The sequence below is a fragment of the Myotis myotis genome, unplaced genomic scaffold, assembly GCF_014108235.1.
Source record: "Myotis myotis isolate mMyoMyo1 unplaced genomic scaffold, mMyoMyo1.p scaffold_m19_p_8, whole genome shotgun sequence".
Lineage (NCBI taxonomy): Eukaryota > Metazoa > Chordata > Mammalia > Chiroptera > Vespertilionidae > Myotis > Myotis myotis.
In genome coordinates, this window is record NW_023416390.1 from 22,875,870 (window position 1) to 22,902,259 (window position 26,390).

General features: G+C 55.3%; 1 protein-coding gene across 11 annotated transcripts; it reads left to right on the top strand.

The window, feature by feature from the left end:
* Positions 1–3,491: 3,491 nt before the first annotated feature.
* SLC4A3 (solute carrier family 4 member 3) lies at positions 3,492–16,976 on the top strand. Of its 11 annotated transcripts, XR_004969556.1 has the most exons (24): positions 3,492–3,703; positions 3,854–3,995; positions 4,359–4,524; positions 5,118–5,395; positions 5,513–5,628; positions 5,999–6,198; positions 7,724–7,872; positions 8,011–8,191; positions 8,634–8,769; positions 9,045–9,228; positions 9,655–9,754; positions 10,175–10,359; positions 10,984–11,209; positions 11,413–11,631; positions 11,979–12,190; positions 12,322–12,516; positions 12,953–13,171; positions 13,497–13,586; positions 14,084–14,250; positions 14,686–14,939; positions 15,285–15,454; positions 15,627–15,800; positions 15,929–15,984; positions 16,466–16,973. XR_004969556.1 is itself a non-coding variant. In XM_036320559.1 (23 exons), exons 2-23 carry the CDS (start codon positions 3,945–3,947, stop codon positions 16,483–16,485), a joined length of 3,669 nt encoding a protein of 1,222 aa, XP_036176452.1. In that variant the 5' UTR covers positions 3,492–3,703; positions 3,854–3,944; the 3' UTR covers positions 16,486–16,976. The 11 variants fall into 11 exon arrangements, 10 of the variants coding, with proteins under 10 accessions (XP_036176452.1, XP_036176447.1, XP_036176454.1 ...); XM_036320559.1 differs by lacking the exon at positions 15,929–15,984 and having other exon boundaries at positions 12,093–12,190; positions 15,627–15,891; positions 16,466–16,976; XM_036320554.1 differs by lacking the exon at positions 15,929–15,984 and having other exon boundaries at positions 15,627–15,891; positions 16,466–16,974.
* Positions 16,977–26,390: the final 9,414 nt, after the last annotated feature.

Here is a 26,390-nt window from a genome sequence, read left to right on the forward strand (position 1 = left end):
TTATTTTAATCATTAATTTACATGGGTGGTATCTGAAGGACTTGTCCTTGTAAGTATAAGCCAACTTCCACTTCCTTCCTGTGTGTGTATTCATTTCTCATGTTGCAAGTTACCTGAGGGCTTCCCAGTACTTTAGTTTGGAGTAGTGAAACTAGCTAACATTTGTTGAACACTTACTATGTGCCAGGCACTGTTCTAGTGCGTTACATGGTTGAACTTATTTCATCCTCTCAGCAAACCCGTTATTGTGGTGGTTATGCAGATGGGGAATCTGAAGCCCATAGAGGGTAAATTGCTTGCTCAAGGTCATGCAGTTGTCAAAATGTCATCCTAGCCACAGGTGAACTATGAACTCAGGTCGCTGGGCTCCAGGCGTCATGCTTAAATGGCTTCTAGTAGCAAAGAGGCAGTCTCCTTAAAAAATTCATCTTGGAAGTTCATGGTGGGGACATTCAAGTCAGACTGGGCTGTGCAGGAAGGGGGGGGGTGTATCTGTGCTTTTGACTTTGTTGTCACCTTTCCTGTCACCATTTGAGTATCTACAGGCTCTGAGCTGGGAGCTGACAGGGCAGCCACACACTCATATTCTCTCCCCCTCCCTCTCTTTGTGACACACACACACACACACACACACACAGTGGCCATCCTTTGTGCATACAAGAAATATTCTTTTAAAAAAATATATATGTTATTTTTATTGATTTCAGAGAGGAAAGGAGAGGAAGAGAGAGAGAGAGAGAGAGAGAGGGAAGAGAGAGAAACATCAATGATGAGAGAGAATCATTGATTGGCTGCCTCCTGCGTGCCACACACTGGGGACTGAGCCCGAAACCCGGGCATGTGTACTGACTGGGAATCAAACCATGACCTCCTGGTTCATGGGTCAACGCTGAACCACAAGGAGCATTCTTGTCACAGGATTGAAGATCCCATCGGGAACAGTCTATAGGGGGCTGGAGGCAATAGGACACAATGGAAAAGCCTCCAGGATGCTAGGAGATCTGAGTAGGAACAATGAAAGCATACACTGACATCTAATTGGATGAGCTGGTACGGAAACAACTGGTGGCTGTGAGCGTCTTCGCCTTGAAAGGAGAGATGAACTTGGATGCCTAAGTTCATAAGATCCTTTCACGGGAGATTGCACTCCATCATCCCATGGGGCTAGGGCAGCCGTGGGCAAACTACGGCCCGCGGGCCGGATCTGGCCCGTTTGAAATGAATAAAACTAAAAAAAAAAAAAAAAAGACCGTACCCTTTTATGTAATGATGTTTACTTTGAATTTATATTAGTTCACACAAACACTCCATCCATGCTTTTGTTCCGGCCCTCCGGTCCAGTTTAAGAACCCATTGTGGCCCTCGAGTCAACAAGTTTGCCCACCCCTGGGCTAGGGGATACAGGAAGAGCTGGCAAGGCCTGAGACCAAAGCTGCTGACTGCGGGTGGGATGGGGGAGTCCCCAGCTGGGAAGAGGAGAGGAGTCTGAGGGTTTCAGGAAGACCAGGACCTGTGCAGGACCTCAGAGGATGAGCCAAGTGGTGCCCATAGGCATCAATGTCCAGGGCCCAGTTCACAAGGTCCCACATTGGCAAGGCCCACTTCAGACTGTCTTGGTATTAAAGGCGCTACTGTCGGAATTTACTGGGTGGAAGTCAGGGACTGAGGCCATGACCCAGATGTAGAAGGCAGACTGAAGACCAGAGAACCCTCCAACACGTCCCTGCTGGGAAAGGCTCCAAGACTCTTGCTTATCTCTGAGGAAGTGAAGGCTCCACCCAGACAGCACTCAGGTGGAGACTTGGAACCCAATCACCTGGCTCAGCGGTAAAGGATTGGGTTGGAGCAGTAGTGTGTGGGGCTGCCAGAACAAAGTTCCATAAACGGAGTGGCTTCAGTAACAAACCTATTATCTCACAGTGCTGGAGGCTGGAAGTCTGACCAAGACGAGGGCAGGACCACGCTCCCTCTGAAGGAGCTGGGAAGGGTCTGTTCTGGCCTCTCTCCCAGGTCCTGGCAGTTCTTGGCTTGGGGCAGCATAACTGCAGTCCTCACATGGCAGCTTTCTCCCCGAGCGCAAGTGTGTCTGCTTCCCAAATCTCCTTTTTGTAAGGACACCAGTCCCATTGGAAGAGGGGCCACCCTACCCCAGGATGACCTCATCTTAACATCTGTAACTGTGCTAGTTCCAAATAAGGTCACATTCAGAGGTACTGGAGATTAGGACTTTAACCTATGAATTTTGGGGAACACACTTTGACCCATCATGGAGAAGACTCACATCCTGAGACTTGGGCATTGGTCACATGCGCTGCTTACACACAGCTGATTCCCACACCGGCTTCTTGTTTTACCCTCTCAACACCGAGCGAGACACCCAGGGGCCTGCCCCGGCCTGTGCACACGGCCTGCGCACGTCAGTGAAACAGGCCTGCAGCGGTTAAATGGCTGTGGCTCGGGCATTCACCTCTACACCAATGATGCTCTGTGGGCCTCTGCTTCCCACCTGTGACCACAGCAGGTTAAGCCTCCCTGAACCTCTGTCGTGGGTCTGAGATGGGTTGGTGAGGGCTGAGCACAGGCTACTGGCATAAAGCAAAGTGGGTGTTGCCCCTCCCCCCTCGTGCAGCTCTGAATGTGGAGAGATCTTCCTTTGGGTTGAGCTGAGACCCAGATGAGGACAGAGGTTGGAGAAGGTAAATTACACGTCCAGCGTCTCAGGGTTAAACTCTCCCCCCTCTTTGGAGCACCATCTGGCCAGCACCCTCCCCCTCCTCCTTCTAGGAGTTAGTTCCTCTCCTGGGCCTGGCCAGTTCCATCTCCCCCTGCCCACCAGCTCCTTCTCCCCTCTCCCCTCTACATCCTCTTAGTTTTTCTTAAGGATTCAGGGATGGCCTTATTGCGCATGGCCTCGTGCTAGGTGCCCAGTTTCAGAGAGACCTCAGAGGGTCAAACTGGGATCCAGTAGTTTCTGCCAAAGACCTCTGCCCTTGGAAAAGGAGGTGTGACCCCAGGGAGTGGGAGACCAGGGAGAGGAGCTATGGAAGCAGCCACAAGATCTTAGAACCCTTGGGACTTTGGAAACTCCTCTTCCAGGCCTGCGGGCTACAGGTGGGGAACGGAGGCCCTGGGCGGGAGGTAAAGTGCCAAGGTCAAATGTTGGGCGGTGCCTGCGGGCGGAAGCCAGGCATCAGGGGCTATGTTGGAAGTGGCGTGTGCTTCCCGGTGCTGTGAACTCAGTTCCTAAGATTGCAGGGGCTTAAGTCTGCGGAGGGGTCGCCCCCGGGGGCTCTTGAGGGGAGGGGAGGCTAAAAGCCAGGTGGGGGGAGGGCATGTGGGGATCGTGGGACTGGAGGGCCGTGCCCCCACCCCCAGCGATGAGTGGGACGCCCGGGGAAGGGGCTGGGGGGCTGCTGCGGGGGCGCGCGTGGGGGCCGGGCGGCCGGGGCGGGGTGAGTCACCGCCGCCCGCTCCCATTGTGCGGCCCGGCGGCGGCGGGGCGGCGGGGCTGCGGAGCCGAGCGCGGGAGGTGGAGCCGCGGGCTGCGGGCTCCGGCGCCTGCGTCCCCAGCTCGCCCGGCTCGCCTCCGCCGTGGGCGCCCCGCGGCTGCCTGGCCCTGCGCGGCGACAGGCCCCGGAGAGAAAGCCGAAGGGAGATGGGGCGCGCAGGCCAGCGCGGGTCCCGCAGGCTCCAGAGCCCCGAGGTACCGCAGGGCGGGGCGGGGCGGGGCGGGGCGCACGGGCCGGGGCGGGCCCCTGGGTGTCCCAGGCTTGGCAGGGCCTGGGCGCTGGGGCTCCTGGAGGGGGAGAGGGCCGGGAGGGGGAGAGGACCTGACCCTGCCTTTCTCCCCCAGGACTCTCCACTAGGTCCCCGCAGCGCCCCCTTCTTCTCACCCGGGTCGCGGGTCCCTCAGTGAGCGAGAGCCCCCCAAGCGCCTCCCGGCCATGGCCAACGGAGTGATCGCGCCGCCCGGGGGCGCCTCCCCCCTCCCCCAGGTGACTGACGCTTCCGGATGGGGGATGAGGAGGGAGAGACCCCAAGGAGGAGAGGGGCGCCCTCTGGCTGACCCTGGGACACCCCTGCTCCATCTTGGGCGGAATGGATAAAGCGGAGGGTTGTGTGTGTGTGTGTGTGTGGGGGGGGGGGGGGCGTCCTTTGCTATTTTTTGGATCTGTTGCCCCGCCTCCCCAAGCCTTGGGAGCTGGGGCGCTGGTCCCAGGTTGGGGCCCTGGAAGCGGAGGCCGTAGAAGATGGAGCCTGCTGGTCCCCGCCCCCCTTCCACCCAGGGCTGGATTGGAGTTGGGGGAGTGGGGCGCTCCTGGGTCCAGGGTCCTTAGGTGAGCTGTCTGAGCCCGCAGGTCCGGGTGCCCTTGGAGGAGCCCCCTCTGAGTCCAGACGTGGAGGAGGAGGATGATGACTTGGGCAAGACCTTGGCTGTGAGCAGGTTTGGGGATCTCATCAGCAAGCCCCCCGCCTGGGACCCCGAGAAGCCCAGCCGCAGCTACAGCGAGCGGGACTTTGAGTGTGGGTAGCCTGGGGACCCCTAGTGTGGCCGCCCTCACCACCATCACCTCATTGCCACCATCACCGTGCTCACACTGGCTTGGTCACCCAGTGCCATCATGTGCTGGACGCTGTGCTGGACGCTGTGCTGGGCCACCATGCCATGTTAAGTCATCCTGCTCACTCACCCATCGCCTGCTCGCCTGTCAGGGAAGCCGGTCCCAGCCGCAGGGGAGATGTAGGGACATGGGCCAGAGGCCTCCCTTAGTGACCCTTGTCTTCCCCAAGGCTCTGCCACACCCCTGGCCCTCCTCTCTCCACCTCCTCATCTCCCGTCCTGAGCTCTCTGACTACTTTTCCTTCTTTGCTGCATCATGTCCTCCCATTCCCACCACCCCTCTTTCATGCCCCCCTCTGTTACTCCCGGCCCCCCACTCTACTAGGCCTCACCAATGACAGGACATGGACACAGGTGTTAGGGGGAGTCTGGCTCTGGAGGAAGGACTAAGGTGCCCTTGCTTGAGGCCTTGAGCTAGAATAAGGTGTGTGTCCCTAGGGTGGTGTGGGGTCCCCCTCTGCTGTGGGGGTCCCAACTGGCTCTCCTGCCCCCGCAGTTCACCGGCACACCTCCCATCACACCCACCACCCGCTCTCCGTGCGCCTGCCTCCACCCCACAAGCTGCGGCGAGTGCCCCCCAGCTCTGCCAGGCAAAGCAGGAGGAAGAAGAAGAAGGAGAAAACCTCTGCTGCTCCCTCCGAAGGGACCCCTCCCATCCAGGAGGAGGGGGGAACCGGGGTGGAGGAGGAAGAGGAAGAGGAGGAGGAAGAGGAAGGGGAATATGAGGCCGAGCCTGTGGAGCCTCCACCCTCAGGGTCCCCACAGAAAGCGAAGGTAGGGGTCTGGCCCTGAGGGAGGGCTGGCTGCTTAGGGTGGAGTGAGAGAGGAGGCCTCGCCAGGCCAAGCGGCTGCGTTGGGGCAGGGCCCAGGACATGTCTGCTTTGTCCACAGTTTTCCATTGGAAGTGACGAGGATGACAGTCCCGGCCTCCCCGGGAGGGCTGTCTCCACCAAGCCCTTGTCCTCGGGGGACATTCGCTCGGACAAGAGCCCCCAGCACTCGGTCAGGTACTGGCCTCCAGCCCAGCTCAGAGGAGATGCCAAGCTGCTTCCTGATCTTGGGGAGTGTGTCCACCTCTGACCCCAGAGAGGAGAGGAGGGGGGCCGAGGAGGCACGGAGGGGTGCCCCGTCTGTCCACATGATTGGCAAGGAGAAGAGAGTCAGAGGCTAAGAGGGGGATCGGGAGGAAGGGGGGGACCAGCATGACGGGGGCAGGAAGGTGGAGGTGAACTTTCTTCTCTGCCCAGGAGGAGCCTGTGTCTAGTGCCCAGGGGGGCACTCCAGGCCCTGCCCCAAGTTGGAGGCCAAGGAACCCCCGATCCTGGTCTATCTCCACTGTGGTTCCCTGTCATCCAAGGCTGCCTGTTGCCTCCTCAGCTCCCCCAGTCCCCGGGCCCGGGCCCCCCGAGTCACAGGAGAGAAGAGCCGGCCCTGGAGCCCATCGGCCAGCTATGACCTGCGGGAGCGGCTATGCCCAGGCAGTGCCCTGGGCAGCCTGGGTGGCCCAGAGCAGCAGGTGCCCACTGACGAGGCGGAGGCCCAGATGTTGGGCTCTGCAGACCTGGACGACATGAAGAGTGAGTGATACCCTGCGGCAGCCCCCGTGGCCCACTCCCATGAGCACTCAGCCTGTGAGGGACCTTGGAGAGGCTCTGTGTTCTCCCCCACTCAGTGACGGGGAGCTCACTACCTCGGTTTCCAGAGCTGAGATTTCCCTTCATGACACCTCTGCCGTTCTGCCCCGATTCTGTCCTCGGAGTCACCCCTGGAATAGGGCAGCCCCGCTTCCACATGATGTTTGGAGATATCAATATAGCGCCCTCCTCTTCTCAGGGCAGACTCTTCACCCTTTCACACCAGCCCCCTGGGTCTGAGCCACTCTGCCAGGCCCTGCTTCTCCCTATAGCAAGGGCTTACCTCCTCACTCCTGACCCACTACCCTTGGCCTGGCCTGGCTGTGATCTCGGCACATTCTTTCCATCTTATCAGTCCTGGTTTCTGTGCCACCTGTCATCACCCATGGGGCTCTGTGCCCAGGCCAGAGGCACCACTGACCCCGCCTTCCTCCCCTTAGAACAGTGTGTGGGCGGGGGTGGGGAGGAGGGCTTTGAGCTCAATACGTCATGGAAAGTTGCCAGGACCTGAGGACAGGGACAGGAACAATCCGATGGCAGCAGCAGTGGTGCTGGCGGGATGGGAAGGGTCAGAGGGAGGGCGTGTTTACAGATCCAGGGTTGGGGCTTAAAGCAGCCGGGAGCAGCCCTGGGGACCTGGGAGTTGGAGTTGAGAGGCCTGGACATCTCGGGCTCCGGTTGGACAGAGACCATTCCTGTTCAGACTCCCATCTCTCAGGAGAGCCGGGGCTTTGGGGGGACAGGGCTGAGGCCTCAGCCCGTGTCTGGGGAATGACGAGCCAGCTGGAGTTCACGGAGCCCAATGGGGCACTGAGCTCCAGGCCCTGGGATGCCGAGGGCCTGGGCCCCTGGAGGGCTCCAGCTCAAAGCCCTCGAGACTCGCTGGCCTCAGAGGACTTGGAGATGTTTGTGCGGGACCTTGAGGACTGTGACCCGTGGGAGTCTACCAGGGACCAGCTGAGCCCCATGGCAGGGGGACCAGCTTGTGAGTAAACTGGCTGCTGACCTTCCACCAGCTGCTGGCCTGAAAGGGGCAGGCGGGGAGGAAGGGAGAGAACATCTGCCTGAATCTGTCCGGCCGAGGACCTGTGGGGTTAGACCTGGGCGCCGAGAGAGGCTCAGGGACAGTGCTGGGGGCTTGGGGCCTGGCGGCTCCATGTGGGTGCTGGCACTCTGAGTGAGAGGCAGTGGCCATGGGGGGCCTGCGGACTGAGTAGGGATCTGCCTTGTTACTGTGACTTGGCTAGTGGTCCTCTGTGCTTTGGGCTAGTGCTTCCTCCGCTCTGGGCCTCAGTCTCCTATCTGTGAAGTAGCCACATTGACAAGGTGGTCCTGTTGGCATGGCCCCTGGGTGACTGTGGCGCCCACCAGTGGACTGGCTGGGCAGAGCAGGGAGTTAGAGGGGCTGGCCATGATCCTGAGGCCGGGAGCTAGACCCCTGGGACTGCCAAGCCCACCTTCTCCGCAGGCCACCGGCTGGAAGACAACCCTGGCATGCGGCGGCACCTGGTGAAGAAGCCATCTCGAACACAGGGCGGGAGGGGCAGCCCCGGTGGCCTGGCCCCCATCCTGCGCAGGAAGAAGAAGAAGAAGAAGCTAGACCGGAGGCCTCATGAGGTACAGGACCCGGGCGTGGGCCACCAGCTTCCTCTTGCCTCTGCTCCCAGGGCCTCCTTTTCCCTCACTTCCCACCGTGCCCTGGCGCCGGGTCCCATCTGGTGGCCCCCAGGCCCTCATCCTTGGTGCCTGCCCCAGGTGTTTGTGGAGCTGAACGAGCTGATGCTGGACCGCAGCCAGGAGCCCCACTGGCGGGAGACGGCACGCTGGATCAAGTTTGAGGAGGACGTGGAGGAAGAGACAGAGCGCTGGGGGAAGCCCCACGTGGCCTCGCTCTCCTTCCGCAGCCTCCTGGAGCTCAGGAGGACCATCGCCCATGGTAGGGGCCCTGCAGGCCTGGCCCTGGGCTGCATGCCCTCTTCACAGACTGCAGAGCCTGAGCCAGGCTGCTCACCTCCCGGGGACTCCTCCCTGGAGTCCTGGGCCCAGGCACGGTCTGGCTGCCACCCTGGGGATGTGGGGTCCAACTGCCTGCCCCGCTGTCAGCTCTGAGGGGTGGGGTGCTGCCCCTGGTCCCTGGCACTGCACCTTGGCATAGTAGACTCCCCTCCCTGGGTGAAGAGGGGCCATGCCCTCATTCCGTGCTCCATTTTCACGACCGTCTCTCTGGCTGGGCTATGGCCACATGGAGTAGTGTATCTGCCCGGGTACAGGGGTGCTTGGCTCTCCAAGTGTGTTTGCCTGCCCTGGGGAAGCAAGGCCGCTGGGGCGGGTTTTCCTGTCTGATAGGACCGTGTCCCCTCCTCTGACTGTGCCCCCAGGCGCCGCCCTCCTGGACCTGGAGCAGACCACTCTGCCGGGCATCGCGCATCTTGTGGTGGAGACCATGATTGTGTCTGACCAGATCCGGCCAGAGGACAGGGCCAGCGTCCTGCGCACCCTGCTACTGAAGCACAGGTGCCGGGGGAGGGGGTGCCCAGGAGGGAGCTCCTGGTTCCGCCGTCTCTACAGGAGCAGGCTGTCCCGTGGGGCTTGCGGCCTCTGCTTGAGCACCCAAGTGACGGGGAGCTGGTTCCTGATCCATCGTTGGGCAGCACTACCCGTTAGAAAGTTCTTTCTTACATTGAGGCAGAGGGATAGAGGCTGTGGCCCTCCATTTCTCACTTCCTCTTCACCTCAATCGCCAAGATCCTCCCCTCCTAACTGCCTCCCCTGCTTTGCCCTTTCCCCAGCCACCCCAATGATGACAAGGACAGTGGCTTCTTTCCCCGAAACACATCCAGCTCCAGTGTGAACTCGGTCATGGGGAATCACCACCCCACCCCCAGCCATGGCCCTGATGGGGCAGTGCCCACCATGGCCGATGACCTGGGGGAGCCAGCCCCACTCTGGCCTCACGACCCTGATGCCAAGGAGGTCAGTCGCCTTACTCTGCCCTGGGTTGGGGGACTGAGAGGGTTTCTAGTTTCAAAGGAGGCCACTGAGTGGGTCAGGAAGGTGGGATGCCTGGCATCATGCTAGGATGTGGGGGGATCTTTAGGGGGAAACCACGAGGGACCCCTACTCTGGAGAAGCAGGAGGTTTAAATGGGATGATGTGGCAGACCCAGGGGAGCCATTTAAACAAGAGAAGGCTGAGGTGATTGTGGGGGGGCTTGGAGAAGGGGTCCAGATCCTGGGCTGGTCCCCTCCTGATGTGAGGCACATCACCCATAGTCCTTCCCCTGGCTGGGGTGGGAGGTCCAGGGGTTGGCGGGCAGAGTCCAGGGCTGGAGCAGGGAAGGGAGGGCCTGCCACGGCCTCCGGTCTGGGTCCCAGCCCTATTCCAGTTCTGCGTCCTCAGAAGCCCCTCCATATGTCTGGGGGAGACAGTCACCGGGGGAAAAGCCTGAAGCTGCTGGAGAAGATCCCCGAAGATGCTGAGGCCACTGTGGTGCTTGTGGGTAAGGAGGGACGGGCGCTGGGGGCAGCGGCAGAGGCAGGGGCATGGGTGCCTCCCCTGTGGTCCACCGGTCTTGAGCTCTGTGCCTCTCCCATCCCCACCTGGCCCCACCTGCCCCTCCCAACTCATCCCCAGCCCTTTCTTCCCCAGTCCTCTGCCTGCGTCCCTCCGTTTTCGGCAACCTTGGACAAATGCTAGGCCATAGAGCACCTTTGTGAGAATTAGAGGAAAGCACCCCTTAATTTCCATCTGTTGGTAAATTGTGGTAAATGTACAAACATATAAATGAATAAGTCTCCTTTAGAACGGGGTTTCTCTCTTCAGTGCACACCTGCCCCATTGCACATGATGTTCCTGAGCCACCGGCCCCGGGCTGCCTTGCCCGCGCCCCTGTGCCCAGCCCCGGGCCTTCTCTCCCCAGGCTGTGTGCCTTTCTTGGAGCAGCCGGCAGCAGCCTTTGTGCGGTTGAGTGAGGCGGTGCTCCTGGAGTCTGTGCTTGAGGTCCCCGTACCGGTCCGCTTCCTTTTCGTGATGCTTGGGCCCCGCCACACCAGCACCGACTATCACGAGCTGGGGCGCTCCATCGCTACCCTCATGTCTGACAAGGTTGGTCCTCCAGCCCGTGGACTGGGCACCCTAGGCCTGTCCCCCGGGCCCTCCTGGTTCCTGTCCCTCTCACTGCCCCAGGATACCATGGATGCAGGGGTGCAGGGGCCCTCCTGGGTGGAGCAGCGCTTTGGAGAGTGGAGAGGCTGTTGGCCGAGGGGAGAAAGGGAGCCCTCTGAGCTGGGGCTGTGGGAGGGGAGATGGGACAGGGAGAAGCAGCCAGACCTCCAGGTTTTGGATGTGACATAGACTGGATGTGAATGGGCTGGCTATGTTGGTCTTCACTGTGGCTTCTCCTGGGCTTGGATAGGACAGTGATGTTCAAAATCCTTCCCAACAGGACGTGGGCACTGTCCAGGCAGAATGGCCTTGGAGGCCTCTGCAGTGCCAGGTGTTACCCCGTAGTTGTTGGATTGTGGGAAAGCCTGGAGGCTCCCAGGGGAATAGAGGGCCCTGGGAAGGGGCAGTGCTGAGGGCTGTGGCTTGCCAGCCAGCAGGGCCTGTGAGTCAGAATTTTGACAACTGGACTGGACCTGCGTATGTGGCGGAACGTCCTTACCCCTCTCCCCAAAGCCCATGCCAGGGCCTCCCGGGTCAGATCAGCCCTTGCTTTTCTGCCCCCAGCTGTTTCACGAGGCTGCCTACCAGGCTGATGACCGGCAGGACCTCCTGAGCGCCATCAGCGAGTTCCTGGATGGCAGCATCGTGATCCCCCCGTCGGAGGTGGAGGGCCGCGACCTGCTGCGCTCCGTGGCCGCCTTCCAGCGGGAGCTGCTGAGGAAGCGGCGGGAGCGAGAGCAGAACAAAGTGGAGATGACCACCCGGGGAGGCTACGTGGCTCCTGGGAAAGGTCAGACCCTTTGGTGTCCAGAGTCCCCCATGCTCCCCCCCAACACAGCTAAGTCCATGACCTCAGCTCCGTCCTGACTCCCAGAGTCCTGGATGCAGCTTCTAGCCCCTGACCCAGGCCTCTGCCCACGGGCGAGGCCGGGAAGGATGGAGGGCCTGCAAGCGGAGGGGTGGTCTGTGTTCCAGCACCCCTTTGTCCCCCAGGGCTGTCGCTGGAATTGGGGGGCTCTGAGGCGACCCCTGAAGATGACCCCCTGCGGCGGACCGGCTCGGTGTTTGGGGGACTTGTCCGGGACGTGAAGCGCCGCTACCCGCACTACCCCAGTGACCTGCGGGACGCTCTGCACTACCAGTGTGTGGCCGCCGTGCTCTTCATCTACTTCGCTGCCCTCAGCCCTGCCATCACCTTCGGGGGGCTGCTAGGTGAGGCGGAGGGGCGGGGCTCAGTGTCATCTCCAAGGTTTCTGGGACAGGGTGTCCCAGTGATCACTTTAGGGGCTTATGGGTGAGAGGAGATAGTCGTCAGTGTGACCATCCTGAGCTGCTGGGTCAGGGGATTCCAGAGTTCACTTTTGGGGGAGCTATGCAGATCACCTTGGGGAGCTGGTGGTGAAGGGGCAGGAGGTAAGGGGTTAGTAAGGGGGCCCTATGTACTGCTCTGGGGGGCTGCTCCACTCTTGCTGGGTCCCCAGGTTAGGCTAAGCTAGATAAGGAAGAGGGGCCAGGGAGGAGCCAGGCAGGGCTCTCCCACTGACCCTTGCTCTCCCCAGGGGAGAAAACCGAAGGGCTGATGGGAGTGTCTGAGCTGATCGTGTCCACGGCTGTGCTTGGAGTCCTCTTTTCTCTGCTGGGGGCCCAACCGCTGCTTGTGGTTGGCTTCTCAGGGCCACTGCTGGTCTTCGAAGAAGCCTTCTTCAAGGTGACAGCCCTGTCCTGCTGCTCCCCTGGGATCACCTGCTCCTCCCCTGGCCCCTCAGCCCAGGTGACAGGTCCCTGCTGGGTCCCCCTCCTACCCTTGGAGTTACCCCTCACCCCACCTCCTCCCTATCTCATGGGGCCCTGATATTCATAGAAGACTGCTGTGGGTAACCACTCCTCCCTCCTGGCCACCAGTTCTGCCAATCCCATGACCTGGAGTACCTCACCGGCCGGGTGTGGGTTGGCCTCTGGCTGGTGGTCTTTGTTCTTGCTCTGGTGGCCGCTGAGGGCAGCTTCCTGGTCCGCTACATCTCGCCTTTCACCCAGGAGATCTTCGCCTTCCTCATTTCTTTCATTTTCATCTATGAGACCTTCTACAAACTCTATAAGGTAGGGGTCCAGAGAGGGTTTGGGGGCAGGGCAGGTGTAGATGTGGGTGGGCAGCATCCTGGCAAGGAGCATGGGAGCCGGTGGCATGGAGATTGGGGCAGAGGGCCCAAAGAGGGGGCTCTGTTGTGTGTGGGCGTGGGGGGTTGGGGACACCCCGGGGTAGGCCTGAGCTGAAGGGGAAGGAATCAGACCCATAGGGTATTGGTCAGAACTCCAGGATTTACCTGCACAGGTGTGTGAAGTGGTCACTGAGCGCTAAGGGCTGGGTGTCCTTGGGTCACCTTTTGAGAGTGTGTGTGTGTGTCTTATGTAGCTGGATGTTGTGTGTTACTGTTGCCTGGTCAGGTAGGTGAGGGAACAGCCTTCTCCCTTGCAGCTGATGAAATCAGGATCACCTGCCCAGGTGAACACTAGGGCAGCCTTGTAACCCACATAGGTGTTCACGGAGCACCCACTGCTGCCGTTCTACCCCCCTGAGGGGGCACTGGCGCCTAGGCTGGACCTGAATGGGAGTGCTCTGCCCGCCACTGAGGGGCCACTAGGCCCGCGGAACCAGCCCAACACGGCCCTGCTGTCCCTCATCCTCATGCTTGGGACCTTCCTCATCGCCTTCTTCCTGCGCAAGTTCAGGAACAGCCGCTTCCTGGGGGGCAAGGTACGTGGCTTCCAGAGCGGGGCCCGTGGAGCCCCTGGGGGACTCTTAGTTCTGCTGTCCCTGCCAGGCCCCCTCTAGAGGGGGGCTGCCCTTTTCTCCAGGTCAGCCTCTGGCTCTAAGCCAAGTCTATGTGGCGCCAGCCCATCAGAGCCTCAGAGAAGTCTACTCAGAAGAGAAGTGCCCACCTGGGCTGGCTGGCACTCATGGGGTTGGAAGAGACAGGTTGGGGAACTTCCGGAACCAGCTCAGACCCAAGAGAGGTCAGGAGTAATAAGCCCTTGTGAGCCTCCAGCCCTCACCTCCACCTCTGCTCCCTTCTCCTAAGGCTCGCCGCATCATCGGGGATTTCGGCATCCCCATCTCCATTCTGGTGATGGTCCTGGTGGATTACTCCATTACAGACACCTACACACAGGCGAGTGAGCCCGATCTCTCTGGCAGCTGGTTCTCACCCCTGGGCCTGAGCGGCAGTTAGATTAGGGCTGGGACCCAGCTTTCCTGGTGGAATGGCAGAGACCTGCTGGGGTCACACTGGATGGGTGAGCTGGGGGTTCAGAAGCAGCCATGTGGTCCCACTAAGGAGGCCACCCAGCGGTCTGAGGCTGTGTGTGACCCGTAGGCAAGACCTGGAGGAGCAGGGATGGGGCTGGGGCAGAATGACAGGTGGCCCCCAGGTTTCCTGGCAGCTCTGGGGATCTGGGAGAAGGTATGTCATGTCTCTGCCCTATACCGGACTCTTGTAGGGACAGCAACTTTGGAGGATGCAAAACTAATTTCCTTCAAACCTGTTCACACCCCAATTCCCTGGAGCCCTGGTACTGGGGACACACGGCTTTGCGGGAGCAGCCCCTGCGTGGGCTCCTAGCGTGGGGGGCACTGTCCCTGAACCCCGCCTTCCTTCTGGCCTCGCAGAAGCTGACAGTGCCCACGGGGCTCTCGGTGACCTCCCCCCATAAGCGCACGTGGTTCATCCCGCCTCTGGGCAGTGCCCGTCCTTTCCCGCCCTGGATGATGGTGGCAGCTGCTGTCCCCGCCCTGCTGGTCCTCATCCTGATCTTCATGGAGACACAGATCACTGCGTGAGAGGGCGGGGACCCTGGGCGGACGAGTGCGGATGGTGGGATTGGCAGCAAGGGGACAGACAGTTTTTTGCCTATGGTGCTTGGCCGTGCCATCTGTCTGGTGCCACCGGCATTTGCAGGGTGGCACTTGACAGTTCTCAGAACGCTCTGGCAGTATGTTCTCTCACCCGGGGACGCTCACATGATCTCATTTTGGTTAAGTCACAATAACGTGGTGAGATCTGGCATCTGGCTTTTATGGTATTTTAAACATCCACAGTGTAAGGAATTTAGCTCAGACTTGCTTAAATGTGAGAACTTTAATTTGGGAACTTGAAAGAGGAAGCTGGCAGATCCTGGGAGAGCTCTTCTCTGCCCCCACCCCGCTCCCCGCCCGGCTGTGTGCGCCTGGCCCGGCTGCTGGCCCACTCACTCCCACTTCGTTCTCTGTAGGCTCATTGTCAGCCAGAAGGCACGGAGGCTGCTCAAAGGCTCCGGCTTCCACCTGGACCTGCTTCTGATCGGCTCCCTGGGGGGACTGTGTGGGTTGTTTGGGCTGCCCTGGCTGACGGCTGCCACCGTCCGCTCAGTCACCCATGTCAATGCACTGACTGTCATGCGCACCGCCATTGCGCCTGGAGACAAACCCCAGATCCAGGAGGTGCGGGAGCAGCGGGTCACTGGCGTGCTCATCTCCAGCCTCGTGGGTGAGAGCGCCCACCTTGCAAGGCCTGGCCCTGCTCCCCAGACTTGCCTTCTTGGACCCCAAGGCCTTAAATCAGCTCTCTCATCCGGGCTTGGGCCAGGTCCCTTCTGACTCTCCAAATGTGGCCTGTCTAGCCCCTGCCCTGCCTGCCAGCCCTGCTTCCTGACCCCCATGAGCCCTTTTTCCTCGTGCCCTCTCCTGGTTCTCTTTCCTGCTCCATCTTCTCTTGTGCGTGGTGATGAGGCCCAGCCGGTCAGTTAGATGGTCCGTGCCCCCTTCCCACCAGGTCCTTCTGTCCTCACAGCGCTGTCTGAGGGGTCAGGCAGGTCTGTGACTCCTCCTCCAGGCCTGTCCATCGTCATGGGGGCTGTGCTGCGCCAGATCCCGTTGGCCGTGCTCTTTGGGATTTTCCTGTACATGGGGGTCACGTCGCTGTCTGGCATCCAGCTGTCCCAGCGTCTGTTGCTCATCTTCATGCCAGCAAAACACCATCCCGAGCAGCCCTATGTGACCAAGGTATGGCCAGGAAGCATGGAGGCGGGGAGCTGGGTGATGGGAAGGGTGTCCAGGGGATCCCTGGGCCGGACATGGGCAGGATAGGATGACTATGAAGATATATTGGGACCTGGGGAGCCAACTCCCAAGAGATGTGGGTGGGAGTGTGGTGAGACCTGATGCCTGTTCCCAGGTGAAGACGTGGCGGATGCACCTGTTCACCTGCATCCAGCTGGGCTGCATCGCCCTGCTCTGGGTGGTCAAGTCCACGGCGGCCTCGCTCGCCTTTCCCTTCCTGCTGCTGCTCACGGTGCCTCTGAGGCGTTGCCTTCTGCCCCGGATTTTCCAGGACAGAGAGCTGCAGGCGGTAAGGGACTGTGCTTGGGGCAGGGCCAGTGTGGATGGGGCCTGGGTTCCAATCTCTGCTGCACCGCCTGACAGCTGTGTGCCTGACACAGGTAACCTAACCTGAACTCTCACTTTCATCTATATAAGGGCTAATAGAAGATTCTACCTTATACGATTGCTGTGAGGCTTAAGCACTAATCCAGGTGAAGTACTGAGTACGATGGTTTGGTGTGAAGTAAGCACAAGGCTGCTGCAGACAGCTGTGCAGGCTGTACATTGAACAGAAGCACATAGCTGAGGGGCGGGTGGGGGTGGGACGGTGCTGAAATCCATCTGAGCCCTATTTTTGTCATCTGGAGGAAGGGGCATCTTTTTGCAAATCATCCACCCAAACACAGTCCACAGAAGTACACCGCAAGAGCTAGCTGGGAGCGGCCCCCAGAACGTGCTTCACCTCTGGTAGCTGCTCTCATTGGTATTGTTATTAGGAGCTGTCACTGGAGGGGGTGGTGACCTGAAGGTTTAAGCAGATGGGAAGTGCTTCACTCTGGGGCCACAGTCCCTGCAAACTGTGAGGCTTGGAAAGGTCTGGGAGCAGCGAGGGCTGCTGGCCAAGGAGGAGCTGGGGAACTGGGGGCACCCCTTGGCTTCCTTGCCTCTTCCAACCTTCCGCTCCTTCTGCAGCTGGACTCGGAAGATGCTGAACCAAACTTCGACGAGGACGGCCAGGATGAGTACAACGAGCTGCACATGCCTGTGTGATTCTCCGACACGGTGCCCCTGAGAGACCCCGCCATCTCAGTGACTGATACCTGGGCCCCTGTCAGAGCCCAGCCCCAGGGCGGGCGGGGGTTCCTCATGACCCAAAGACGTGCCTGGAACCCCTACTGATGCCACGGCCAGAGGGGCCCTGACTGTGCCAGAGGCTCTGACCTTATCTCACCAGGCCCTTTCACAGACGGCACAGGCTTTACCGGCACAGGCTTTGAGCTCATTATAACCACACCCCTCGTCTTGTGTCTGCTTCACTTTCTTGGTTCCATGTCTGGTTTCTCAGGTCACAGTTATCCATCTGGAATTGGAAGAATTGGGAGAATTCTATATTCAGGGTCATCAAAACCTGAGGAGAGGTTTGAGGCAAGGACAGAATTCTTGGGTGAAAGGGAGAGAATCAAGACCACAGAAGGTCAGATCTGGGCTTTAGCATCACCCCTCGAGGCCCCTCAAGTGCAGCTGAGGAGGAGCCTGGAGGCTCAAGGTCTGGCTCAAGGTCACATGCCTTTAATCCTGCCCCTGCTTGGGAGGGGTGGGTGGGGGAGGGGAGAAGCGGTGGTTGCTTTGCTTTAGCCGCTAGGGAAATCAGAGCTTGCCCAAGCGCTGTGGAGCTACAGAAGGGAATGTAGAAACTTTTATCTTCTTTTCTTGATTCCTGGCATTCAGAGGAGCAGGGACAGTAGCCCAGTCCCCCAGACGCCAGGGTGGTGCTGGATTTGGGGTCCCTGGACCATTTTAGATTCTCTCGGCTTAAAAGAGAGGCGGTTCTGGGATTCCTGAGGCCACTCCTTGTGCCACAGTCTGTTAAACCAGAAATAACCTGGGGGCCTTAGGAGGGTTCGAACTGGGTGCCCTTTACGTCACAGTTGCTTGGCAACCGGCTGCGTGTCGGAGCTAGTTGTCTCTGTGTGGCCCTCTGGTGGCCGCTCTCGCATACTGCAGGCTCTGCCCCATCTGGTAGGAGATGCCCAGCCGCCTGGAGGACCCCCTGTGGTCAAAGAACCCATTCAAGCACGTTCTCCTTCTGAGACGGGAGGCAGAGAGGTCCCCTGGGGTTCCCAGCCCCAGGAGGCTGTGAGCATCCAGAGCCAGGATCCCTCATCCCCATGAACCGCTTCCGCTGGAGCCAGCCCTGCTTCTTCCTTATCCTCTTACCAGTTTCTTCCCAGGTATTCAGGCAAAAAGCTAGAGCCGGGCAGCTGGCCAGGGGAGAAGGGACAGACTACTGTGAGGCTGTTTGTTGTGTTCCTGAGGAAGACTGTCCCTTTCCAGCTGTCTGGGATTGTCACCCAGGTTTAAGCATTTCATTCCAGTCCCTTTGGCTCCCTTGGTCTCTGGCGCCACGATGTCTCCTAATGGCATCTGGCCTCTGACGAACTCTCCTTGCCTGAGGGCCTTTTCTCTGAGGTTGGCCAAGGCCAGGTGGAATTTCAGAGGAGCTTTGCTAGCAAAGGCAAACGCCAAAACCTCGAACATAGATGTGTACAGAGCAGATTCCAAACACAGATAACAAGGGCCAGGCAGAGAAGCACGGCTGAGAGGTTTGGCATGCGGGACTCCATTCCTTTCCTGAGCCCTACATCAGGTTGCCTGGCTCCCTTGTGGGCCTCAGTGGGGGCGGGCTGGCCCGTTTGCTATAGGCGATGCCAAGACCCTCACAGGAAGGAACCACTTTTTCCCCAGCCTCTGAGAGAAAAAGGGCAACCTGAGCCGGGAAGGCTTGGCTCTTCATTGGACCCTGGTTGTGTCAGTCATCTCTGCTTGGCAAATAGCTGAGGACTGTGGATGTTCCTCAACTGGAAACTGAGAAATAATGTGGAAGCTTTTGAAATAGAATGAACTTTGGTCCTAGGTGGTGTGTCAGGGTGGCCTGTAGTATAACTAGGCCCTGAGGCCTCAGGAAAAGAGATGAAAAAATTTCAGTGAAGGGTAGAACCAGACGTACCCTCTGGCCAGTGAACATGCCACCCAATGAGAAGTGCATGAATAAGGCCTAAGAGCCTGGAGCCTCGAAGACCATGCCATTCCCACCTGCCTTTACCCCCCAGCCCCTGAGGGAAAGCAGCTGCAGTTTGGTTATGTACCTGAGGCCAGAGTTGGCCCAAAAACATACTGAACTGGGCCTGTTCAGGGTGATGCTTCCGCACTCAGAGTAGGGGCCTGTAGAGGCCCTGAAAGGACTTAGGAAGTCGTAGCAACCCAGAAGCTTACTAGGTAGGGACAGGTACCTTGAGGGATGGGAGAGGAGAGTGTCAGTGGGGTCAGATTGGGTATCAAAGAGAAAGACAAGAGATAATGGGCCTGTGGCAACCCCCTAGCTAGGCAACCGGGGTGGGGGTAAGGAGGCTGGGAATTCGAAATCTTTTCATTTGCGGACATTAGGGGTTTGTCCTAAAGCCATTGTAGCCCCTAACTTTCTCTTTACTTACCTTCCAACCTTATCCTCCTGGATAAGCTTGGTGAAGGCCTACTTCTTCCAGAAGTAGAGGGCACTCAACAGAGAGAAGTCCCATTTGGCCCTCATGGACTAAGGGGTGGGTTAGAGGCCATGGTATTTTTGAGTGACAGGTCCCACACCATCTCCTTTAGACTGGAAGCAACTTGAAAAGTGGGCATGTGCAAGGTGACCCAGCACCCTTCCAACAAGGAGGATGGCAATCCCATTGCTATCTTACCCCTTGTGGCGCTCTGAGTGGGGTTAAGGCCACATCTTGGACAGCTGCTGATAAAGTTTTATTATTCTTGCACAGGTTCAAGCCCCTTTTATGACCAAAGAAGTGCTAACTCATTCTTCTACTTAGAGCAAAGAGGGCAGCTGGCATTTCCTCATTCCATGCTGAGGAGTCAGCTCACTCGCAACGTCTGATGCCCTCATGAAAGCTCCTGGCTGTCAGAGCTCAAACGCAGTCTGCCTGGATTGCCCTGGGCCCCTCCTTTAGGGCACAGAACCTGGCAATAATGTGTCCCCTTTGGCAGCCTGTGTGACAGCTCTTCTTGTATTGTATCAGGTGACTCCAATAATGATCATGCCTGTTGACACCTAGAGCTCTCAGAGGGAATTCTGAGCAGCATTAGAAGGGCAAAACAGAACTCAAGGGCACTTGCACACAGCTCTGCCCATACAGCTGGTGCTTAAGCCATTCTGAGAACAACAATAAGACAAGTTCTGGGCAAGCACCGAATGGGATTGAATCCAATGTGGCAAGTAGGAGATCCAAAGTGAGGAGTTTAGTTTCCAGATAAATACATTATATAATTGAGAGGGAACCTGACTGCTCGCATGACTCACCACTGTACAAAGCGCAAACTCTAATATTTACAGGGTTTCTGTTCCAGAAGGAAGATTTAATATTTGAGACCTCTGCTGGGATTATTTTTACTTTAGTTGGAACTCTTTCTTTTTATTGAACAATTCTATATCAAATGCTGAGTAAACACACAGCTGTTGGGATGTTCTCTGGGTGGTGGGTGAGTCCCACTTGGCTCTGGGAGCCTGAAGGAGGAGCAGGGAGCTCCTGGGACAGGGCTTCCAGGATGGGAGGTGAAGGGCAGAGAGGAGGTGAGGTAGGGATGGGGAGCAGCTGGGATGACGGGGAGCAGCTGGGATGATAGGATCTAGTGAAAGCCAAGAGTGGCACCAGTAGAACTTATAAAGAATTCTGGAAATGTTTTGATGAGCATGTTTGGTAGTTTCAATTACAGCTGTCACTTCTCTCTGTGTTAGTAACAATACCCTCAAAACCCAAAGAGGCACTGTGCACTTTCCGAGCCAGCTGGAGCGAGAGGTGTTGGTGACCCTGCATACGAGGCTGATGAGTAGACAGTGGCAGGTGGGAAAGACAAAGTGCATTATAGGCCCCAGGAGCCCAGGAGACAAGATGGGGATAGATGGTGAGCCTGAGAGGTGGCACTGGGACTAGTGCCAGCAGGAAGCTTTGTATTCCATCTTAGCTGTCCATTCCTAGTCCATCAGTGGTTCTTCACAATGCTAATGATGGCCCTAGCTGGTTTACTCAGTGGTTAGACCCCTGGCCCCAGGTCAGGGCTCCTGTGGAAGACAACCAATTGATATGTGTCTCTCACATCCATGCTTCTCTCTTTCCCCTCCTCCCTTCCACCCCCTCTAAAAGTCAATGAAAAAATATCCTCGAGTGAGGATTTTTAAAAAAATGCTAATGATGGGGACCAGAGCATCATCTTTATTCTGGCTTTTGGAGGGCCCATTGTGTTCAGGGCTTTTTTGTAAAAACTTGCCCCAAAGACAGGGCTCCTGAGGCCTCCCTTCTTCCCCATTTTCTCTCCTCCAGCTCTGCTTTCTGGGGCCCAGATCTACCTCACATTCCCACGCTAGCTGAAAGCTATTTCTTTTTTATTTTTATTGTTATTTTTAAAATCTTTATTGTTGAGATTATTACAGATGTCCCTCTTTTTCTCCCAATAACTCCCCTCCACCCGGTTCCCGCCCTGCCCCAGGACTTCGCCACCCTATTGTCTGTGTCCATAGGTGATGCATATATGCATCTAAGATCTTTGTTTAATCTCTCCCCACCCCCAACCCCCTTCCCTCTGAGAATAGTCAGTCTGTTCCATTTCCATGTCTCTGATTCTATTTTATTCACCAGTTTATTCTGTTCACTAGCTTTCTTATTTGTTTATTTTGATTTTTAGATTCAGTTGTTGATAGGTATGTATTTGTTGCATTTTGTTGTTCATATTTTTGATCTCTTTCTTTTTCTTCTTCCTCTTCTTAACGAATACCCTTCAACATTTCATATAATACTGGTTTGATGGTGAGGAACTCCTTTAGCTTTTTCTTGTCTGTGAAGCTCTTTATCTAACCTTCAGTTCTAAATGATAGAGTAATCTTGGTTGTAGGTCCTTGCTATTCATCACTTTGAATATTTCTTGCCACTTACTTCTGGCCTGAATAGTTTCTGTTGAGATATCAGCTGACAGTTGTGTGGGCATTCCCTTGTAGGTAACAAACTGCTTTTTTCTTGCTGCTTTTAAGATTCTCTCTTTGTCTTTAGCCCTTGGCATTTTAGATGATGTATTTTGGTGTGGTCCTCTTTGGGTTCCTCTTGTTTGGGACTCTCTATGCTTCCTGGACTTGTAAGTCTATTTTTTTTTCACCAGGTAGGGGAAGTTTTCTGTCAGTATTTCTTCAAATAGGTTTTCAATATTTGCTCTCTCTCTCTCTCTTGCTGGCACCCCCATAATGTGAATGTTGGTACACTTGAAGTTGTCCCAGAGACTCCTTACACTATCTACATATTTTTGGGTTCTTTTTTCTTTTTGCTCTTTTGATTGTTTTTTGCTTCCTCATATTTCAAATCATTGATTTGATTCTCAGAATCCTCTACTCTACTGTTGAATCCCTGTATATTATTCTTTATTTGAGTCAGTGTATGCTTAATTTCTGACTGGCCCTTTTTCATTTTTTTGGAGGTTTGTAGAAGATTCTTGAGTAAACTTATAACTGTGGTTTTGAACTCTATATCCAGCAGTTTGCTTTCTTCCATTTCTTTTATTTGTGACACATTTCTTTGTCTCTGCATTTTGTCTGCTTCCCTGTGTTTGTTTCTATTTATTGGGTAGAGCTGGTGTGTCTCTTCAAGTTTGTAGAGTGGCCTTGTGTAGTAGGTGTTCTATGGGGCCCAGTGGCTCAGCCTTCCCAAGTCACCCTTTGTGGGCTGTTAGCACAATATTGTTGTAGTTGAGACTTGATTGCTGTTGGTGTCATTGGGAGGATTGACCTCCAGGCCAACTGGCTGTGAGGACCAGTTGCAACTATAGTGGGAGAGCTGCTGTGCAGGAGACACTCCTATGGAGCAGGACTTGCTTCATTGGGGCTTTGGTTTTCACTGAGTCTGCCCCTGGGGTGTGTCAGTTATGGATGTGTAGAGTTATAATATGGTATGGTCTGATATGACCACTGGGTACACTGGCTCTTGGGTCTCCAGGGAGGTGCAAAGTCAGCCACTGCCTGGGGCTACCCAGCAGGCGCTACAGAGAGATCTGCAGATTCCTCCTCTTTGTACCAGGTTTGGAAGTGCCCAGATGAGGCCCAGCTATGAAGCAAGGCAGGCTGATACGGGTGCCAGGTCTTGGGCCTTTTATTGATAGGTTTGGGGTTCCCTAACCCACCTGCAGCTTGTTTGAGAGATTTTACCCTATGCAAGGACAGGCCATTCATATGCAAAAGCAGCTGCATGCAGCTTGTGTGAGGTTGTAAATTGGATGAGGCAGAGTCTTAGGGAATCACCAAGGTGTAGCAAACAGAAATGGCTGCCAGTCAGCCCTGTGACCCAGGGAGGTCCCAGCATAGGAACAATGATCCCTGTGAGCACCTACCTCTTGTAGAAAGCCACCCCTGAGTTCCTGCCCTGATGCCATACAATGTAGTTCCTCCACGTATGTGTCTGTGTTCCCCAAAACCTTACCCTGGTGCTGGAGCTCAGAGGAAGCAGGACCTTGTAAGTTCAGTTCATGGTGCTGGCCTTTTAAGAGGAACAGCTGGTTCTCCAGCAGTGTCTGTGTCACTGAGTCCCAATCTGCACTGGATTTTACAGCCCGTAGTTCTTACTGCCTGTAGGGACTTCTTTTCCCAGTTCTGAGAGCTTGGGCTGGGGGTCTGGTGTGGGGCTGGGACCCCTTGCCTCCTCCAGGTGGCCTCCACAGAGACAATCTCCCTCCTGGTTAAAAAAGTGGCACATGTGGGTGCCAGACCAGCCCGTTCTGTGCCTTTGCACCTCCTACCAATGTCAATGTTTTCTTCTTTACTTCTCTAGTTGTAGGACTTCCATTCAGCCAGCTTTCCAGTGGTTCTAGATGGTTGCTCTGTATTTTAGTTGTAATTTTGATGTGGTTGTGGGAGGTGGTGAGCACAGGCGTTTACCTACGCCGCCATCTTCAAATCATCTGAAAGCTATTTCTTTAAAAAAAATTTATTGATTTCAGAGAGGAAGGGAGAGAGATAGAAACATAAACAATTAGAGATTCATCTATTGGCTGAGTCCTGCACACCACATTGGGGATCAAGCCTGCAACCCAGGCTTGTGCCCTGACCGGGAAGTGAACCATGACATCCTGGATCATAGGTTGACATTCAACCACTGAGTCACACCAGCCAGGCTGAAAGTTATTTCTTATTATCACTTCTCCTCAGTATGGAAATACAAAAACATGGTATGCATATTTATTATAGAAAGAGTAGGAACTGTGCCTATTTCTATTCTGTTTACCAAGTAACTTAAAGGCTGTACATAACATACTCTAACGTTTGGGCTGGTTGGTTGCGGCTGTGATCTGTGAGCTCCTTCTGGCTCTGCTGACTTGGTCCTCATTAAGGGTCTTGTGGTTGAGTGGCCGGAGCACAGGCTGGGAGTTGTGAGTCCTAGGTTTTACCACAGCTGGTGACCTTGGCTAAGGCCCCTCATCCTTCTGGGAGATTGGGGGTTTGGCTGTAGTGCCTCCTATGTGGATCTTGTTCATCCAACAGACCTTGATCACTGCAGTGTCTGCTCCTGGAAGGGTGGAAAGCAGGAGGCTGTAGTGTCAATCTCTGGGTGAAGTTATTAGGCTTTAGAACGTTTTCCTTAGCCTTCTAGCTGAAAGGGCACATAGATCTTGGGGGAGCCCACTTTTCCTTCCCCACGGGAATTAGGAACTCCAGTACCACAGGGGGTGAAGTAGGGTAAGAGGTGGAGCTGAGCAATGACCTTGGAGAATGACTTTGGGAGCCATGACTGAATACTCAGCCAAAGCTCTAAGAGAGAACCAGAATTCAAGTAGGTAAAAGTTAATATCCATAAAGACTGAGCAGCCTCAAGAAATAAGAAGCATATGAAAAGAATGCAGGATTCTTCAGAGTTAGATAGAAAAATATTTAGTTATGTATCTTAAGGGTTAAATAAATGCAAAATCAGGGAGGGCAGTGAATGGGGGTTATGGAATGGACTCTGGTTTGAAAGCTAGTAATTAATAGTAATCAGTCTTCTTGGCCACCTGCACCTTTAAATTAGGATGTTAGAGACAGGAGATAGGTCCTGATGGTCCATAGAATCACCAATGAGGATCCAGTCAACCCCACACAAAATCTCTCATTGACTAGCAGCCTGAGTTAGAGAGAAGGAAATTAACTCCCTAATGGGCAGACATTTTAGTAACCTAGGGAAAACTTAAACTTGAGCATACAAAAGTTTAAGGGAATCATAACTGTAGTTTTTTTTTTCAATTAAAATATTTTATTATGAACAGACTAGTGGCCCGGTGCACGAATTCGTGCACATTAAAAGGAAATTAATAGAAGAAATATTTTAATATCACTATTTGCCCTTTCTCTATAATAGATGTGTCAACCAAATTCATGACTGACAATGACAGATCGAAATACACGCTTGCGATTGGCGCTGGTGAGAGCTTTATATGTATCGCACATGCGTGAGCCAACTTAGCCTTTTATACTGGTATGCATATAGAATAATCTTGCTTAATTAGACCTGCTTTCTGATTTAGCTAAACTTTTTCCAGTCCAGTAAAGCCCCCCAACTTCTCTTTCAGGTAATTGTCAGCAACACAGCAATAAATATCAACATGAAGCAGATTATTATTGTAGCTCACGCAGGGAAAACAAAGGGTAAAATATTTAACTGCAGCAGTGTTTGACTATATTCTGCGCAGTGAGAAACCCTGAAGTCATTTTCAAGGTCCACCATTTCTTCTTTTCAGTCGGTTCAAGTTTCTAAGCTTTCTAAATCTTCATTTTCCGGTTAATGAAAAGATAATAGGATTCTACCGAATCTATCTACCTACTCCAGGACTTCTGTGAGGATCAAATGAGCTGTGGCACAGGAAAACGCTTCACAGACATTTGGTTAAAGTGTAAAATGTTTCTACCTGGCTATAAAGCAAGTCGTCTTCCTGGGCTGAAGAAACTCCAAGGAGGCTAGTCGCTAAGGAGAGGAAACCAGGCGTTGCTATGTGAGGTCATTACCCAGTGCCCCCAGATACCGTTTCTGGGTTGGGCTGGGCTGTGGGCCACATTTTGTGCCATGGGGTTTTGGCAGTGTTGGCTGCAAGTTGGTGGGCTGTCGCTCTGGGGTGGTGGCGGGGACTGTGTCCCACTTGGGGGAAGCTGAGTGTTGCTTTGTGGGCACCAGGTCCCTGGTGCCGTTTCTCTGTAAATGGCCAATGTGCATCACAGCAGCTCCTGCACTGAGCGCCTGCCCCCTGGTGGTCAGTGCATGTCATAGCAACCGGTTGGATGGTCAGACACTTAGCATATTAGCCTTTTGTATATATAGATGGCCCTCAGCTTACGATAGTTCAACTTACAATTTATTGACTTTATGATGGTGCAAAAGTGATATGCATTCAGTAGAAATCATTCTGTGAATTTTGATGTTTTCCTGGGCTAGTGATACTCTTGTGATGCTGGGCAGTAGCAGGGAGCCATAGCTCCCTGTCAGGCATGCAATTACAAGAGTAAACAACTGATACTCTATAAAGTAGTATAAAATGCATTTTGACTTAATGATTTTCAACTTACAATGGGTTTATAGGGAATTAACCCCATTGTAAGTCAAGGAGCATCTATATTTTCAAATTAAAAGAATTTGTGCATATACTATAGTATTATTGTCTTAGCCTGTTCAGGCTGCTGTGACAAAATACCATAGACTGGGTGGCTTATAAACAACAGAAGTTGGTTTCTCATAGTTCTTGAATCTGGGAAGTTCAAGATCAAAGTGCTACAGATTTGGTGTCTAGTGAGGACCTGCTTCCTAGTTCAAAGACTGCCGTCTGTCTTCTCACTGTGTCCTCATGGTGGGAG

Excerpts from the sequence above, each read along its gene's own strand:
- SLC4A3 (XM_036320554.1), top strand. The coding sequence starts at position 3,945 with ATGGCCAACGGAGTGATCGCGCCGCCCGGGGGCGCCTCCCCCCTCCCC. Across the intron at positions 6,199-7,723 it reads AGACCTGGACGACATGAAGA|GCCACCGGCTGGAAGACAAC; the intron begins GTGAGTGATACC and ends CCTTCTCCGCAG. Across the intron at positions 13,172-13,496 it reads GCCGCTTCCTGGGGGGCAAG|GCTCGCCGCATCATCGGGGA; the intron begins GTACGTGGCTTC and ends CCTTCTCCTAAG.